The 16762-nt window shown below is 47.6% G+C and overlaps 1 protein-coding gene across 1 annotated transcript in view; it reads left to right on the forward strand.

The window, feature by feature from the left end:
• The window catches only part of DNER (delta/notch like EGF repeat containing), a 1176744-nt gene that overhangs the window by 1101229 nt on the left and 58753 nt on the right, over positions 1–16762 (forward strand). Inside the window, exon 10 of the mRNA XM_086942563.1 lies at positions 15283–15396. Coding sequence (XP_086798689.1) covers positions 15283–15396 — 114 coding nt within the window. The remainder of the gene's footprint in view (positions 1–15282; positions 15397–16762) is intronic.

The following is a 16762-nucleotide window of genomic DNA, read 5'->3' on the forward strand; positions in this document are numbered from 1 at the left end:
CGTGTATCAGAGCGCCAGTTTTGTTAAGAAGAACAAATTCATTCTTGTTAGGTGCGAGGAGATTACGTGATTTGCCCAGAATCACAGGATGTTGAGCGTCATTGCCGAGACTCGAACCCGATTCCCCAGATTTGAGGTCAACCGCTCTAGCTGTAAGACTACATCCTCTCCCCACATTGGCTTTAAAAATCACATGGACCATGGCAGAATTATTTCACCTGTGAACAAGGCACTTTCCCCCGAAACACATCAGAAATAAGTGACAATCGACTGCTGCAGTCTGTGCCAAATACAAATAAATGCTTTGAAGTTCAGATCTGGGCTGTGGAATATTTTTGTGTTGAGAATTTAAGTATGGGAATCTCTGTCTTCCGCCTCCATGGCCGCCCTACAGACTTGAGGGACCCCGTCGATGGAGTTCTAGTGTGGAATATCTATCTATATATCTGTCTATCTGTCTGTCTGTCTGTCTGTCTTCACTGAAAAAACCATAGGTTTCAGCCACGTTATAGTTAGCTGGACATTTTACTCATTCAAAGCCATTGAAATTCCCCCGTTAAAGTTAGTTCAGCTAACTATAACTCGCGTGCCCGCAATGCACTGCTGATGACGTCACATATTACATCACTCATGACATGGTCAGTGACATCACTCATGACATCACTGATGACATCGCATATACATGTTATAGCTAATTATAACATGTGTGAAACCTATGTTTTTTTCAGTGAATTTCTAAGGTTTTTTAAATGCTAATTCCTAACTATAACGTGGCTGAAATGTATGTTTTTTTTCAGTGAATTTCTAAGTTTTTTTAAATGCTAATTCCTAACTATAACGTGGCTGAAACCTATGGTTTTTTCAGTGAATTTCAAAGATTTTGTAAATGATAATTTTTAAATGTATTAATTGTTATATTTTTTTTATACTGATTTACTACATTGTTTTAAACTATTTATTTTTAGATATTTTATTTTTAAATTACATTACATATTTTTAATATGAATTGGAAATATTTTTTAAAAAAATATTGAAATTGTAATTTTTTATTTTTTTTATTTTATTTATATAGATTTTATGTAGTAGGCAATTAAATCCTATGGAAGGAAATTCAAGTTACTGTAAGTATAGTTAGAATTACTTTTCAGGATCAGTAGTGGGCAGAAAGATGCAGCACTGAGGTCTCTCCTGATAACAGGTGAGTAAATCGGAATTCGTAGTTCGGCTGATTTTAGACGAATTTTTTAAAGTTTCAAAACTCCACACTTAGAAGAATTTCCAAGTGAAACCAGACAATGGATTCCTTTGGAAGAAAATTCAAGTTACTATAAGTACGGTTAGAATTACTTTTCAGGATCAGTAATGGGCTGAAAGATGCAGCACTGAGGTCTCTCCTGATAACAGGAGAGTAAATCGGAATTCGCAGTTCGGCTGATTTTAGAGGAATATTTGTACGTTTCAAAAATCAACACTTAAAAACTTTTCTGCTGAAAACCACACAATGGATTCCTATAGAAGGAAATATAAGTTACTGGTAAGTACGGTTAGAATTACTTTTCAGGATCATTACTCGGCTTAAAGTTGCAGCACTGTGGTCACTCCTGATAACACGTGAGTAAATCGGAATTCGTAGTTCTGCTATTTTTATAGGAATGTTTTAAAGTTCGAAAAATCCACACTTAGAAACTTTTCTGGTGAAAACCACACAATGGATTCCTATGGAAGGAAATACAAGTTACTGGTAAGTAAGGTTAGAATTACTTTTCAGGGTCAGTGCTGTGCTAAAAGATGCAGCACTGGGTTCTCTCCTGATAACAGGTGAGTAAATTGGAATTCATAGTTCGGTTGATTTTATAGGAATTTTTTAAAGTTCCAAAATTTCAAACTTAGAAACTTTTTGGGTGAAAACCACACAATGGATTCCTATGGAAGGAAATTCAAGTAACTGTTAAGTACGGTTAAAATTACTTTTCAGGATCACTTCTGGGCTTGAATTTGCAGCACTGAGGTCACTCCTGATAACAGGTGAGTAAATCGGAATTCGTACTACGGCGGATTTTAGAGGAATATTTGCACAATGCGGAAGGAAGGGGGAGGTGCCTCAGGTGACATGTGTGCAAACACGCCCTGTGGCACGTTTTAAGTTGGGGAATTAATTCCTCTTCATTCCTGAGGTCCCCTGTGGTCCAACTAGCCCACCGGGTACTTCTCGTATTAGCCAGGGAGCTGCTTTGCAGAGAGGTGTTCAGAGGCCACGTCCCTTTTTACAACACTCTGCAACGCAGCTCCGTGGCGCTTACTGGACGTACCTGGTGGGCTAGTTGGCCTCTAGGGGACCTCTGGATTGAAGAGGAATAAATTCCACAACTTAAAACGCGCCACAGGGTGTGTTTGCACACACATCAACTTAAGCCCCGCCCCCTACCTTCACCACTGTGCAAACGCGCCTGTGGGCCAGGGGGCGCGTTTGCAGAGAGGTGCAATGAGGGGGCGTGGCCTCCTCCCGATCCTGTTTTTTTTTATTTACTTTTAAGAACGGGGGCTATGTAGCCCCCCTTCTTTTTCTTTTTTGTTTTAGGCCCTGGGGACCCCACCCCCCAGGGCCTGCCCCCAATTTTTAATTAATAAAAAAATCAGGAAGGGGGCCGCGTAGCCCCCTCCAAAGGCCATAGTCTGCCCCGGGGACCCCATCCCCCGGGGCATGGGCCTTTTTTTAAATATATTTTTTAATTAGGAGGGGGCTGCTTTGCCCCCTCCTGTGGCCACTTTTGGCCCCGGGGACCCCAACCCCTGTGTTGGCCATTTTATTATTATTATTTTTCTTGGGACGGGGGTCGCGTGGCCCCCCTCCGGGGCCACTTGTAGCCCCGGGGACCCCATCCCCGAGGGCTGGCCCACTCCATTGGGACCATGGGGGGTCCCCAAGCCCTCCATGGTCCCTGCCGGCTTCCCGCGTCCTGCGTGAGCCAGCATTGCTTTTCTGCTTGTGGAGCAGCTAACATGCTGCTCCCCATGAAGAAAAGCAATCCACCTTGGTTTTTGAAAGCAGTTTACTATGGTACGGCTCCCGCCCTACCATTGCAAACAGCAGTGTCCCGGGGTTAGGCACCCTGGGACGCTGCAGGAGCCGGCCCTGGGGGGTGGCGGTCCCCAGGGCCACCACAAGACTCCAGGAGGGGGGCCGCGCAGCCCCCCTCCCAACAGTTAAAAGCCCCAGGGTGGTGGTCCCCGGGTCTGGGGGGTCCATTACGGACCCCCCAATTTCAAAATGTAGTGCCCCGGGGAGGTGGCAGTCCCGGGGTGTGTGGGGGGGGGACTTGAGGCCCCCACACAGGTTAAATTTTTTTTTTTTAAAGAAGCCCCGGGGGTAGCGGTCCCCGGGGCTGCGGGGGGGCCATGAGCCCCCTACATACCTCATGATGAAGTCTCGGGGGTGGCGGTCCTCGGGGCTCGGGGGCCTTAGAGGCCCCCATCATTAAACATTTAAGCCCCGGAGGTGGCGGTCCTCAGGGCTGCGGGGGGGTCGTGTGCCCCCCCGCTATTATACTTACTTCGCCCCGGGGGTGGCGGTCCCCGGGGCAGTGTGGGGGGGGATTGGGCCCCCACACTTTTTTTATAAAGCCTCCGGGACTTGGCCACCCCTGGGGCTAATTTACATTACAGCGCGGGAGCCGCACTTCGGGTTTTTTATTTATCTGCAGGGTATGCGTACCCAACGCATATACCGTGATTTAAAAAAAAATTGGGGGCCTTGGGGGTCCTCGTAGGACCCCCTAAGCAGGCCTAGGGGGTCAGGGTGTTTCTACCCTGCCCCCTTTGCATGTTTTGCCTAGTTTGTTTCTCTGCTTTCTTGTGCCTCGGTTCTACCGAGGCACAAGATGGCTCCCAACATTTGGTTTGGAGTGTTGACAGCCAATTAGCATATGCTCGTGCTCGGGAGGGTACGCGTACAGTACTTCATCTATAGATATATCTATGATTTTACTTTTGATTTTTTCAGGAACTACTGAACGGATTTACACCATTTAACAAAAAGCATAATCTGCGAACCAAACTCTACCTTTTTGCCAAATGTGGTGTAATTCCGTTCAGCAGTTCGGGCTGTAGCCGTGTCTAAAGGTCCCTATGGAAAATTGCATGGGGAAAACACATTTTGGGACCCCACTTTTTTCTCAGACCCCGCTTGACGAATCACCCCGAAACTTATAGGATTGGAGCGGAGCGCGCCATCTTCTTGGAGAATTTCGCGAAGATTCGGCGACCAGTGCCAAAGTTATTCCAAATAGAATGTTGCGGATTTTCTATGAAAACTAGGTCCTAACTATAGCCAGTATATATATATATATATAATCACCATTCCTAATCATTTTTCCCTCTCAGTTTTCAATTACAAGACCACAAAACGGAATTACCATGCAGAATTCTGCTCTTCATTTCCAAGGTACAGGAATAACAGCCCTCATTTTGCTGGCCTGAGCCACTTTGTAAAATTGCAGCTTTGACATATTTTCCTGCCTCCATCCAGTCCTCAGTCAAGGAAAGGGTGTCCATGGGCAGAGTTTCTGCAGACATTACCACTTGTTCTGAGCAGGTAGTAAATGTGCCATTAGAGTCCCGGCATGGGAAATTCTATACAGATGTCTGAATGTAATTCTGGATTAATACATTTATTCCCCATTTCAAGGGAGTAAACATGTAATTACACAAACTCTCTGTGGAGATTCTGGCTGGTAACAGAATCTCTAGAAGGACTTCCACAATACTCGTAATCTGGGCCTATATGACATTATTTTCTCCAGCTATCTTACGGCATGCTATAAGTAACTCCTTAGCTGGGTAGGGGTGGTAGAGTGGTAAGAGAGTTTGATATATGCTTTAGCTAAGCTCCCACAGAACCCTTTCTGTACAATCTCACCAGAGGCACCTCCTTGAAATATCCGTGGCTGTTCTTTTAGGACCTCCTTTATAAAGCCCTACCGGCACTATTGTGTCCCTTTTTTGACGTTCTGGTGATGCAATGTGCCACTGACATATTTATAAGGCCACGTACAGCCAAGTTACAAGGCTTTCCATAGCCTTATAAATATGTGTCCCTTTCATCCAGAAAATTGTGTGAAAGTGGCGTTCCATCGGTGTTGCTGGGGCCATTCCCAGCAACATCCATGTCTTTTTGACACTGCCCCAGATTTACCAGAAATTGTAAGTCTGAGGCAGCGCCAAAAACATATGTCTCCCAGGGGAGGCGTAAGGGAGGCACAACGAGGAGAAATATCTTTATTTCTCCTTGTTTCTCCTCTTTCTATGTATGCTGCAGAATGCAGCATACATAGGAAGAGAAAAAAAACTCTTGTGGTTGTTTTTGTGCAGAAAGGTTTCACTTCCGACAGAAAAATATTCATACCCGCAATGCAGGCACTTTTGCACCATGGTGCAAAGGGGCCTGCGTTGGCGTGTGGCAGCCCATTGTGCACCAGTGCAGGGGAAAAGGACAGGAATGCGCTGTATCGAATAGATACAGCGCATTTCTGCCCTTTTCTTTTGCCATAGGGCATAAGGCCCTTGGCAAAAAACCTATAAATGAGGCCCTCAGTATCTTTGGTCAAGCCAAAGATTTACAGGCAGGTCCTGAGAGCTCATGGGCCAATTATTTAAAGGGAAGTTGACAGAATAAGTAATTTCCAATCTAACAATATTGAATTAAACTGTAACAATGTATTCTTAGCCACTACCCAAAAATTATAATACGAAGAAATATAGGAAATCGGATAAAAATATAGTCAATATTATAATTGGGTCAACCAACCTAGAGGTCAACTTGGCCATTGTAAGTGCATGCAGAACTTGGAAAATGTCAATAAAACATCTAAGATTTGGGATGGGTCATTAAAGTGGGAACTGGATGAAGAGGCAGACTAGTGGAGTAAGCTGCTCTTGTCAAAGAGTTTGTGGATAAGCTTATCTTCACGCTTAATAGTTTTCAAACACCTTAAATCAGTTCAGTGGTGGTCATCCAAGCTGAGGCCTGCAAATGGTCCATAGCATCAGGTGGAAAAAGGGAGGAGTTAAGGTAAAGAACTTTGGAAGTCAGGAAAAAAGTTCAGATCAGGAAAAGGTCACCTCCATTCATCAAATGATCCACTGTAACTGAAGACTTTAGTCAGCTTTTCTCTGTCAGTTCTTGTGTTGTGAGTGTCACGAAGCTCAAACGTCTTCAATGGAAGATGGGGGAAGATAGCGGGACAAGAGCATATGAAATACTCAAAATAGTCTTGTAAATGTTGTGGTGAAAGTTGGTGTATGATTGAACTAGCTCAAAAGTAAACTAACTCTTTATTTATGAATATGTGCAAATCTTTACCAGATCGACATAGGGTCTTGATCCGGTAGAGTTCTGTGGTGGTGAAATCATCATAAAAACACTTGGGGGCTCATTTATGGGCCCTTGCGTCACTTTTACGCCGCTGGTGTGTCACTTTTTGTGACGCACCAGCGGAGTAAAAAATGTGCCTTGTTGCACCATATTTACAAAGTGTGCATCTAGGTAGATGCGTCACTTTGTAAACCCCTGCGCCACATTATACCTGCCCCAGGTATAATGTATGCAAGGGGGGCGTTTTGATGCAAGAAAGAGTCATAGAAGTGACGCAGTAAAATCTATAAGATTTCACTGCACCATTTCTTGGACGCTAATGAATCAAAATCTGAGGCAAGCACTAACAACATGGGACTTGCCCATGTGAAAGTACACATTGCTGGAGTTGCGTCACTTTTGTGACACACTCCAGCAATGCTTCACTTTCGCGCCTACAGATTAGTCAAAAATACTGACATATCTGTAACTCCTTGCAACATGATGCGTCATACTGTAAATATGATGCATCGTTAGTGTCGCAAGGAGAGCGCAGTGAAAAGTGACGCATCGCTGTTTTCACGCAGCGATGCGTCACTTTTCATAAATGAGGCCCTTGGGGTTTTGCAGATTTTGGATCCCTAAAAAATTGACTAGTAGGGATCCTTAACTGAGAATTTTTCTTCAGAGTTGTCAGCTTGTCGCTAGCACAACACTGGGCTAGTCAACAGACACTATTCAGCTCCTCTACCCCCCCACTCTGCCCCTCCCGCGCCCCGCCTCACCGCCCCACAGAGATACCTCTGCGAACCATTTTTTCTTGGAAATATCTCAATTGAAACTTGACTCATAAAACCAGTTCATATTGGTACCCCAAATCAACGTTGTGAATCCAAAGGAAATATTGACTATTGGCATGCATATCATAATATTTTGACATTGTGCTACCCACCCTTCACAGACTTAACTAATAAGTTAGAGATTTTCTTCTGTCTCTCCCTGTAATTAATTCGGTATAGTGCCCCACACTTGTGCAAAATCCGATTTCTGGATTCCCCCAAGGTTTCCATAAGAAGTAGCGTACTTTCACAAGTTGCCCTTTTCATAACTTCGTTATGCCATATTGTTGCTGACTCTGTCCCTCTGGTCTTTCAATCCGTTCCTGTTTGTCTTCTCACTAGTACTAGGGCCTATCCTATAAATCTGATAGTGAACCTTTTTGCTCGAGGGTGTGGGTAGTCATTTAATAGGCTTACCTCAGCCGTATAATTTACTTCTCTGTTTGTGACCGTTCAAACTAAATCTAGAAGCTGCTAGCAAAGATCCCTCACAACAGGACAATCCCATGCAATGTGGTGAAAATGTGCATCTCTCCTATTGCATCTTCGGTAACATGCTGTATCATTTATGTGATATTTGTTTATTTGCTCAGGTGTTAAAATTATCCTATGCAAATATTTAAGCTGAATCAATGTAAACCTTGCGTTTCTGGAGATTCTAGCAGCAGAGGACCTCTGACCCTGCCTACAGGTTAGGTCGTCCCCACGCTGCTGCCACCTGCTCACCCTGTTCTCCTGCTGCTGTCTCCTGCTGGCAGCTGACTCGGCCTGCCCGCTTGCTGCCTTTGCCTGCCCCCGGTCCCAGCCGCTGCTGAGCCGGTCACCTTCGCCGCACTCTTCCCGCCACTGCTTCCCTGCGGCCCGCCCCCCTGCCAGTCCATTCGCTGCCCAGCTCCTGCCACCCAGCTGCTCCTCCCTCCCATCGGCACTCTTAAGGAGAACGCGTGGCAGCGTAGGGAGCGACCTCTGACCCTGCCTACAGGTTAAGTCGCCTCCACGCCGCTGCCGCCTGCTCACCCTGGTCTCCTGCTGCTGTCTCCTGCTGCCAGCTGACTCGGCCTGCCCGCTTGCTGCCTTTGCCTGCCCCCGGTCCCAGCCGCTGCTGAGCCGGTCACCTTCGCCGCACTCTTCCTGCTGCTGCTTCCCTGCGGCCAGCCCCCCTGCCAGCCCATTCGCTGCCCAGCTCCTGCCGCCCAGCTGCTCCTCCCTCCCATTGGCACTCTTAAGGAGAACGCGTAGCAGCGTAGGGAGCGACCTCTGACCCTGCCTACATGTTAGGTCGCCCCCACACTGCTGCCGCCTGCTCACCCTGGTCTCCTGCTGCTGTCTCCTGCTGCCTCGGCCTGCCCGCTTGCTGCCTCTACCTGCCCCGATCCCAGCCACTGCTGAGCCGGTCACCTTCGCCGCACTCTTCCCACCACTGCCTCCCTGCGGCCCCGCCCTCCTGACAGCCCATTCGCTACCCCGCTCCCGCCACCCAGCTGCTCCTCCGTCCTATCAGCACTCTAAAGGAGAACGCGTAGCAGCGTAGGGCGCGACCTCTGACCCTGCCTGCCAGTTAGGTTGCCCCCACGCCGCTTCCGCCTGCTCACCCTGGTCTCCTGATGCTAGCTGACTCAGCCTGCCTGCTTGCTGCCTCTGCCTGCCCACGGTCCCAGCCGCTGCTTAGCCGGTCACCTTCGCTGCACCCTTCCAGCCGCTGCCTCCCTGCGGCCCCGCCCCCTGACAGCCATTCGTCGCCCCGCTCCCGCTACTCAGCTGATCCTCCCTCCCATCAGAACTCTTAAGGAGAACGCGTAGCAGAGTAGGGAGCGACCTCTGACCCTGCCTACAGGTTAGGTCGCACCCACGCCGCTGCCGCCTGCTCACACTGGTCTCATGCTGCTGTCTCCTGTTGCCAGCTGACTCGGCCTGCCCGTTTGCTGCGTCTACCTGCCCCCGGTCCTAGGCGCTGCTGAGCCGGTCACCTTCGCCACACTCTTCCCGTCGCTGCCTCCTTGTGGCACCGCCCCCCGGACAGCCCATCCGCCGCCCGCTCCCGCCACCCAGCTGCTCCTCCCTCCCATCAACGCTCTTATGCAGACGCGCAGCGGCCACGCGCAACGGGCACGCTGCTGGCGCACCTAAGGCAAGCCCGTCTGCGCCCGTCCACACCTGGACCGTGCCCAGCGCCAGAGCCCCTGGCGCCCCGCGACCGCCACAACACCCGTATCCACTACCACGCACTCAACACCGGACGATCAAGCACCTGCTACCTGGCCGCCCCGAAACGCACCCACGGACCCTTCACCTGCCGAAAATGCAGCTACACCAGCATTCAGCCCGCCAACCCATCCTCCAATCAATCCAACCACCTTCGCTGCATCCTCCTAAACACTCGTTCTGCCAGGAAACACGCCGTCAAACTCTAGGACCTACTCGACACCCACGCCCCTGACGTCGCATTCCTGACCGAGACCTGGCTGAACTCCTCCTCAGCACCCGACATAGCCATCCCGGAAGTCTACAAGGTCATCCGCAAGGACCGCACCAACGGAGTAGGAGGAGGAATTGCCATCATCCATAAGAACACCCTCAACATCTCGACTAACGACGCTGACACCCTCTGCACCACCGAACACCTGCACTTCCAGATCCACACCGACCCCAATACCACCCTCAGAGGAACACTCGTCTACAGACCCCCGGACCCCGACCACAGTTCTGCGACTCCATCGCCGGCCTCGTCAGCACGCACACCCTCGCCTCCACGGACTACATCCTCCTTGGGGACCTGAACTTCCACCTCAAGAACAACAACAACCCCAACTCCTCCACCCCGATCGATAACCTCGCCAACCTTGCACTCAGACAACTTGTCACGACACCCACCCACTCCGCCAGCCACACGCTGGACCCTATCTTCTCAGCAAGCACCCAGGTCTGCTTCAACCACACCACCGAACTCCACTGGACCGACAACCGCTGCATACATTTCACCTTTCGGAAACCCGTCACACCTCACCGCACTCCACAGATGCCACGCCGCTGCTGGAGCGAAGTCTCCAATGACCAGCTAACTACCACCCTCGCCCAACTCCAGCGCTAACGACATTCCACCCTCGCAAGAACTGTGCGACTCACTGGCCACCTTCTTCCACCGCAAGATCACGGACATCCACAACAGCTTCAACACAGCGACCGCTCTGGCAACCACTGAGACACCCACGACCACCACTCCCACCAACCGCCTGACCTCCTGTGCCAACATAGACAACGACGACACCATCAAGATCATGAACTCCGTACACTCCGGATCCCCGACAGATCCATGCCCTCACCACATCTTCAACATGGCCAGCACCGTCATCGCACCCCACCTCCGGAAGGCCATCAACAGCTCCCTCGAGACAGCGACCTTCCCCGAGGACTAGAAGCACGCCAAGATCAACACCCTACTGAAGAAACCCACGGCTGACCCCAAGGACCTCAAAAACCTCCGACCCATCTCCTTGCTCCCGTTCCCGGCGAAGGTCATCGAGAAGGCCGTCAACATACAACTAACCAGGTTCCTCGAGGAAAACAGCATCCTGGACTCGTCCCAGTCCGGATTTCTCCGCAACCACAGCACCGAGACAGCCCTCTCCTAGCCACCACCGACGACATCAGAACCCAGCTAGACAACGGTGAAACCGCGGCCCTCATCCTTCTGGACCTGTCGGCCGTCTTCGACACGGTCTGCCACCACACCCTACGCGCACGCCTCCACGACGCAGGGATTCAAGAGAAGGCCCTGGACTGGACCACCTCCTTCCTGTCCGGCAGAAGACAGAGCATCCGCCTTCCTCCCTTCCGCTCCGAAGCCACCGAGATCATCTGCGGCGTACCCCAGAGTTCTTCCCTCAGCCCCACGCTGTTCAACGTCTACATGGCCCGCTCGCCCACATCACCTGACTGCAGAACCTCACTAGGAATGGCCCTCACACCCACCGACCACTCATGCAACCCAGGGGTCATCCTCGATTCCACACTCTCCATGACAAAGCAGGTCAACGCAATCTCCTCCTCCTGCTTCAACCCCCTCCGTATGCTTCCCAGGATCTACAAGTGGATCCCCACCGAAACCAGAAGGACGGTCACCCAAGCTCTCGTCAGCAGTAGACTGGATTACTGAAACGCCCTCTACGCCGGAGCCTCGACGAAGCTCCTCAAACTGCTCCAACGCATCCAGAACGCTTCAGCACGTCTGATCCTCGACATCCTGCACCGCAGCCACATCACACCCCGCCTGAAAGACCTGCACTGGCTCCCCGTCAACAAGAGGATAACCTTCAAGCTCCTCACCCACACACACAAAGCACTCCACAACACCGGACCAGCGTACCTCAACTGTCGCCTCAACTTCTACACCTCCACCCGCCAGCTCCGCTCCACAGACCACGCCCTCGCCACCGTCCCCCGCATCCGAAGAGCAACCACCGGCGGTAGATCCTTCTCCCACCTCGCCGCCAAGACATGGAACACCCTCCCCCTCCTTCTACGGCAGACACAGGACCAACTGACCTTCAGGAGACTCCTCGAGACCTGGCTATTCAAAATGTAGCAGCTCCCCCCCTCCCGTCAGTGCCTTGAAACCCTCACAGGTAAGTAGCGCGCTTTACAAATAATATGATTGATTGATTGATAGAGGACAATACATCTTCCCATTTCGAGTCCCTCATCGTTCACCCCATGCCTCCTTCCCATTAACTCGATACAATTGTGACACCACTTTTGTTCAATCCGTTGTTGTGCACAATAGTTGCAGTCTCCTGTGTATCCCCACATCTTGAATATGACCAAGCTAACTGCTCTATATGGGCCAGAAATGCCTTGAAGGGAGCTCAAAATATTCAACCAGGTCCTGAAAAGTTCTCACAGTGCAGCACACTTTTAAGTCTGCTACTTGTAGTAGTGCGTGGTGTTCCCATCTATGCAGTCCTACTCAATTGCCCTTGTGTTTTAATGCCATTAAACTCACCAGTGGGACTCCGGGCCATAATGATGATATGTTTTTGGTCAGATTAAGACATCTTCTAAAACTCGACTCAATCGTCGCTAAACTCATTTGCTGGATCTTTTTCACCCATTTCATCTCCAATAGGATAGTGGCAAGGTCTATCAAAGGTGAAGTGTTGGTACTACCCATTACCGCTCCTGCCAGGCTCTCATTCATCCACCTCCTAAGCATTGCAATTGCATGGCAATATACTATATTTCATAATCAGATGCTGCCAAACCCCCTTCCATGCAACCTTGGGGCTTGTAGATCCCCATATTAATTCCACCAGCATTCGATCTAATAATAAAAAAATATGTGTCTGGGCACCTTAGTTGGCAGTGCTACAAACATATAAATGAGCCCCGGTAGCGGGACCATCTTAGAAACGGCTACCTTACCAGCCACGGAGAGGGGCAGCGTTTTCCAGAATTTAGTCCTGGTCCTCCATCTTATCAATAGGTGCCTAACATTACCTTATAGAATATATATCCCTGTCCTACAATTCTCACTCCCACATATTTAAATGTCAGGTATTCATAACCGTGAAAAGTTAAAATATGTGAAAGATATCCTTGAAGCTACTGGAATGCATGATTTTTTATTAGACCCCAGAGGCTCTGGGAAGCAAGCGAAATAAAGTTGGTATGTCTTACCTTGAGCATAAAATTACCCAAGCATTTAAGTTCTATCTGTTTTATAATGAAACCAGAGCTATTGCACCGAGAATCCTTCACAGGAAATGGTGTGCAGATGGAGGAAGGTCAGGAATATTTCTGCATTATTCAAATGAAGATGAATCACCTTGTGCTTTCTTTTTTGGGCTGTCCTTAATATCAGACTGCAAGAAAGAACAGTCTGAAGTGTGTACTCGGTAAAGTTTGTGTCAGAAAACTGTACATTACAGTTTATTGTTATAATTTAATGAGTTATGAAGAAGTGATTCAACCTGTAAACATTAATGGGGTAAGAACAATTTTTTTTAGAAAAAGTGGATGGTATTTGTGTCTTAATTATCCTTATGGTCCAGCACGTCACAGTGAAGTGTGTGCTTGTGTGCGTGTGTGTGTGTGTGTGGGGGCGGGGGGCGTGTGTGTGGGTGTGCACGAGCGTGTGCGCCTGCCCATTTGTCTTGATGACAACATATATGTGCAAGTGAATCGGAGAGATTACAGAGATCTAGTTCTAACTGTTAATTAGGAATATTCGGTATTTGCAATTATGTGGATCAGATCATGTATAGTAAACAAGATAACTTAAAACATTTGGCTGTGACTCCTTTAGAGAGGGAGCAGGAAATAATTGGGCACCTTACCCCATCCCTGCAGTTAAATTACAAATGTCTACCCAGATGTTAGCACGGCTGTATAAAGAGATAAAGAAGCAAGTATTTTGGTATTATAATAGCTCCTGTATTGTTGATGCTTTTGTAAAAGTGAAGTTTTAAAGGATTTGTTATTGTTCTGAAACCATTTTCTTTTGCTTTGAATTACTGTTACAAACTGATCCTGGCCATTTCCCTGAGTTTACATAGCACCCCCCCCCCCTTTCCAGGGATACCTGCATTTGCCTTGGCAGTAAACTCCTTACTGTAGTCTCAGCCCTTCAGTATAGTGTCTGTACGGGGAGCCTCCTTTATGATCTCATATGCCTTCTGAAACTCAGAATCCTACTTTCCCACTTAACCTTCCTGAGGTGCCTCTTCAAGGTCAGTTGAGTGAAAGGTACCACAATACTCATTACTCACATAATACCCAGTGGGGCATTGGAAGCCTCTGGCCTAGACATTAGTTCTGAGAGAATGGCCGTCCTAGAAGTCCATTCACCAGAATACCAAGTGTTGTGAAATAGTCATGCGCTATTTGCAACAATTTACTTCAAAGAATTGACTCCTTGTCACATTCTGTCCTGTTTGGTGTTGATATGCTAGAAAAGGGAGTTGGTATAAAACTAACAGACCTTTTTACTGCTGTTGCTGCATCTGCCTTCAAGATTCCTGGGCCCAGGGATAGCCAGAGCAGTGCAAGGGGCACCAAAGAACATGCCAGGTATGGTTAGTGCCACTCCTTCCATCCCAAATTGTAAACTGACACGAAACGGTAGGTTTAGATTTGTCAATCAGGTTCAAATGTTTCCTAATCTTCTAAAATTGAGATTAGACCAAAAAGATATTATGCCTGACCTAGAGAAAGCTTTAGCTGTTGCATTATCCTCATGTATTCTAGAGAATATATGTAAATAAAAATCCATCATATATCCATACATGGGGGAGATTTGGGTCAGCCCTATTCATCTATTGCTCTGTTTAACTGTCATTCTCCTTTTGATTCTGCCTTCCATGGCATATAGCATGGAGCATTGAGTCAGCTGACTTCTACCTTTGGCTCTCTTGCACTGTGAACGACAGCATTTTGCGTGATTATAAGGTCTTGTACCCCTAAAATATAGGTCACTTTTATGCCAGGGTAGGTTGGCCAATAATTGACTTTGCCATTTTTTCTTTCCATTCTTTATATATTTTATTCTCTTATGTTTAAACTATGTCTTCATGTTACAATAAATCAAAGCCAATAGTACCATGTCTTTCTGGCAACAGGAATCAAATACGCCAATGATGTGCATTAGAACAAAAAAAGTATTTTTACACCTGTTCTAAATAAATTGGCCTGCTAGGTCGCACCATGCTTTTGTATTGGTATTATATGTAATGGTTTTTCAAAATTATTATTATTGCAGGTATATGGAGGCCACGTTTAAGTGGTGGCATTTTTCCGTCTTTTGTTTTATGTGGGGTATGCTTATAAAATAAAACAAATGTGTTGCCACGGCCGATTTAGTCAACGACGGCTATTTTATGTGACGTGTTTTTCAAAGGTTCCGAAGCAATTTCAGAGGTTGCAGTTTAATATATGAGCTTGTACCCTGCTTCATTATTTTAACATGCCAATCAAAATGTGAGATACCTAAAGATTTATGTTGACTTGTAGGAAACTGCTAAGATTTCTACAGAATAGGACCAGCCTGTTGAGAAATAGCGGCCCACACTAAATGCATGTTTTCATGCTGTTTGCTTTCAGGAAGACACTGTGAGCTCTACAAAGACCCCTGTGTTAACATCAGCTGTCAAAATGGCGGCACTTGTGACAGCGAGGGACCTAATGCCACATGCATTTGTTCAGCTGGATATACAGGCAAGTCATGACACTTGTAAATAATTTGACAATTTGTATACTTAAACCCGTGTACTGGATGACAGAAAACACCACATCAAACACATTCCTTTTTCTTTCACGCGTGAATAGTAGCAATGTACAACATGTAAATGCAGGATCTTTGTCTTCGCAGCAGAAATGTGGTAAACATGCTGTATGGTATCATGGGCTTTGCTGTGGTGTTTGCATTTTTTCTAGCTTTTTATTATAAGAAATTACCTCCTTGCCCTAGAAAATGCTCTTGTTTGCTCACAAATTAACAGTGGTAAGAGCAGCATGCTATTATGGAAGCAAAAAATTGTATACAAGATAAATGGATGTTCCCGTGACTGATAATTCGTGTTTTGAGCTCAAACCGGAATGTGCGCACAAATCGGGATTGCAAGAAGCGTGAAAATAACATATTTTATCCCCATACAAATTTCACCATGTAAAAAGCTCGTGTGCCATAAACGTAGCATGCTTGAGTTTGCAGCTTAGAGAAGTGGAAAACGTGTGGAATTTGATGGTTTTCCCCATTCTGAAGTGCTTAACTTGGAGTGGAGAGTAAATACCACTTCGAGAAAACAAGCATTTGCAATGCAATAGGTCTCGCATTAATTAAGTTTGAGCTATTGACATTGCTAAATATTGCAACACCAATTGCAACAAAAGTCTATAATTTGAAGGCCAAAAAAATGTGCATTTATTTTTGTAGCAATGGTGGCATGCTGCGCTTTAGATGAATATGTTTAAAAGTAAAGTGCGCCATACTGCGATTGCTACAATAGTTAATTGTGGATGCGTTAACAATTGCTGTGTGCACCGATGGCTGGTGGTGTGTGTGCCTGTAGAAATTGTGCACTGATGGCTGGTGGTGTGTGTGCCTGGTGGAAGTGTGCACTGCCAGCTGGTGGTGTGTGTGCCTGGTGGAAACGTGCACTGACGGCTGGTGGTGTGTGTGTGTCTGGTGAAAGCGTGCGCTAACGGCTGGTGGTGTGTGTGTGTGTGCCTGGTGAAAGCCTGCACTGATTGCTGGTGGTGTGTGTGTGCCTGGTGAAAGCGTGCACTGACGTCTGGTGGTGTGTGCCTGGTGGAAGCGTGCACTGACAGCTGGTGGCGTCTGTGCCTGGTGAAATTGTGCACCGACGGTGTGGTTGTGTGTGGTTGTGTGTGTGTGTGGTTGTGGGTGTAGTTGTGTGTGTTTATGTGTGTGTGGTTGTGTGTGTGGTTGTATGTGTAGTAGTGTGTGTGGTGAAGTACCGAAATAATATTTACCACCAACCAGGTAGAGTTATACTTACGACCAATCCCATTCCCATTACCAATAATCAGTCGGTTGGCAGTGTAGAAGGTCCAATCGTTT

Source organism: Lissotriton vulgaris, chromosome 11 (genome assembly GCF_964263255.1).
Source record: "Lissotriton vulgaris chromosome 11, aLisVul1.2, whole genome shotgun sequence".
NCBI lineage: Eukaryota > Metazoa > Chordata > Amphibia > Caudata > Salamandridae > Lissotriton > Lissotriton vulgaris.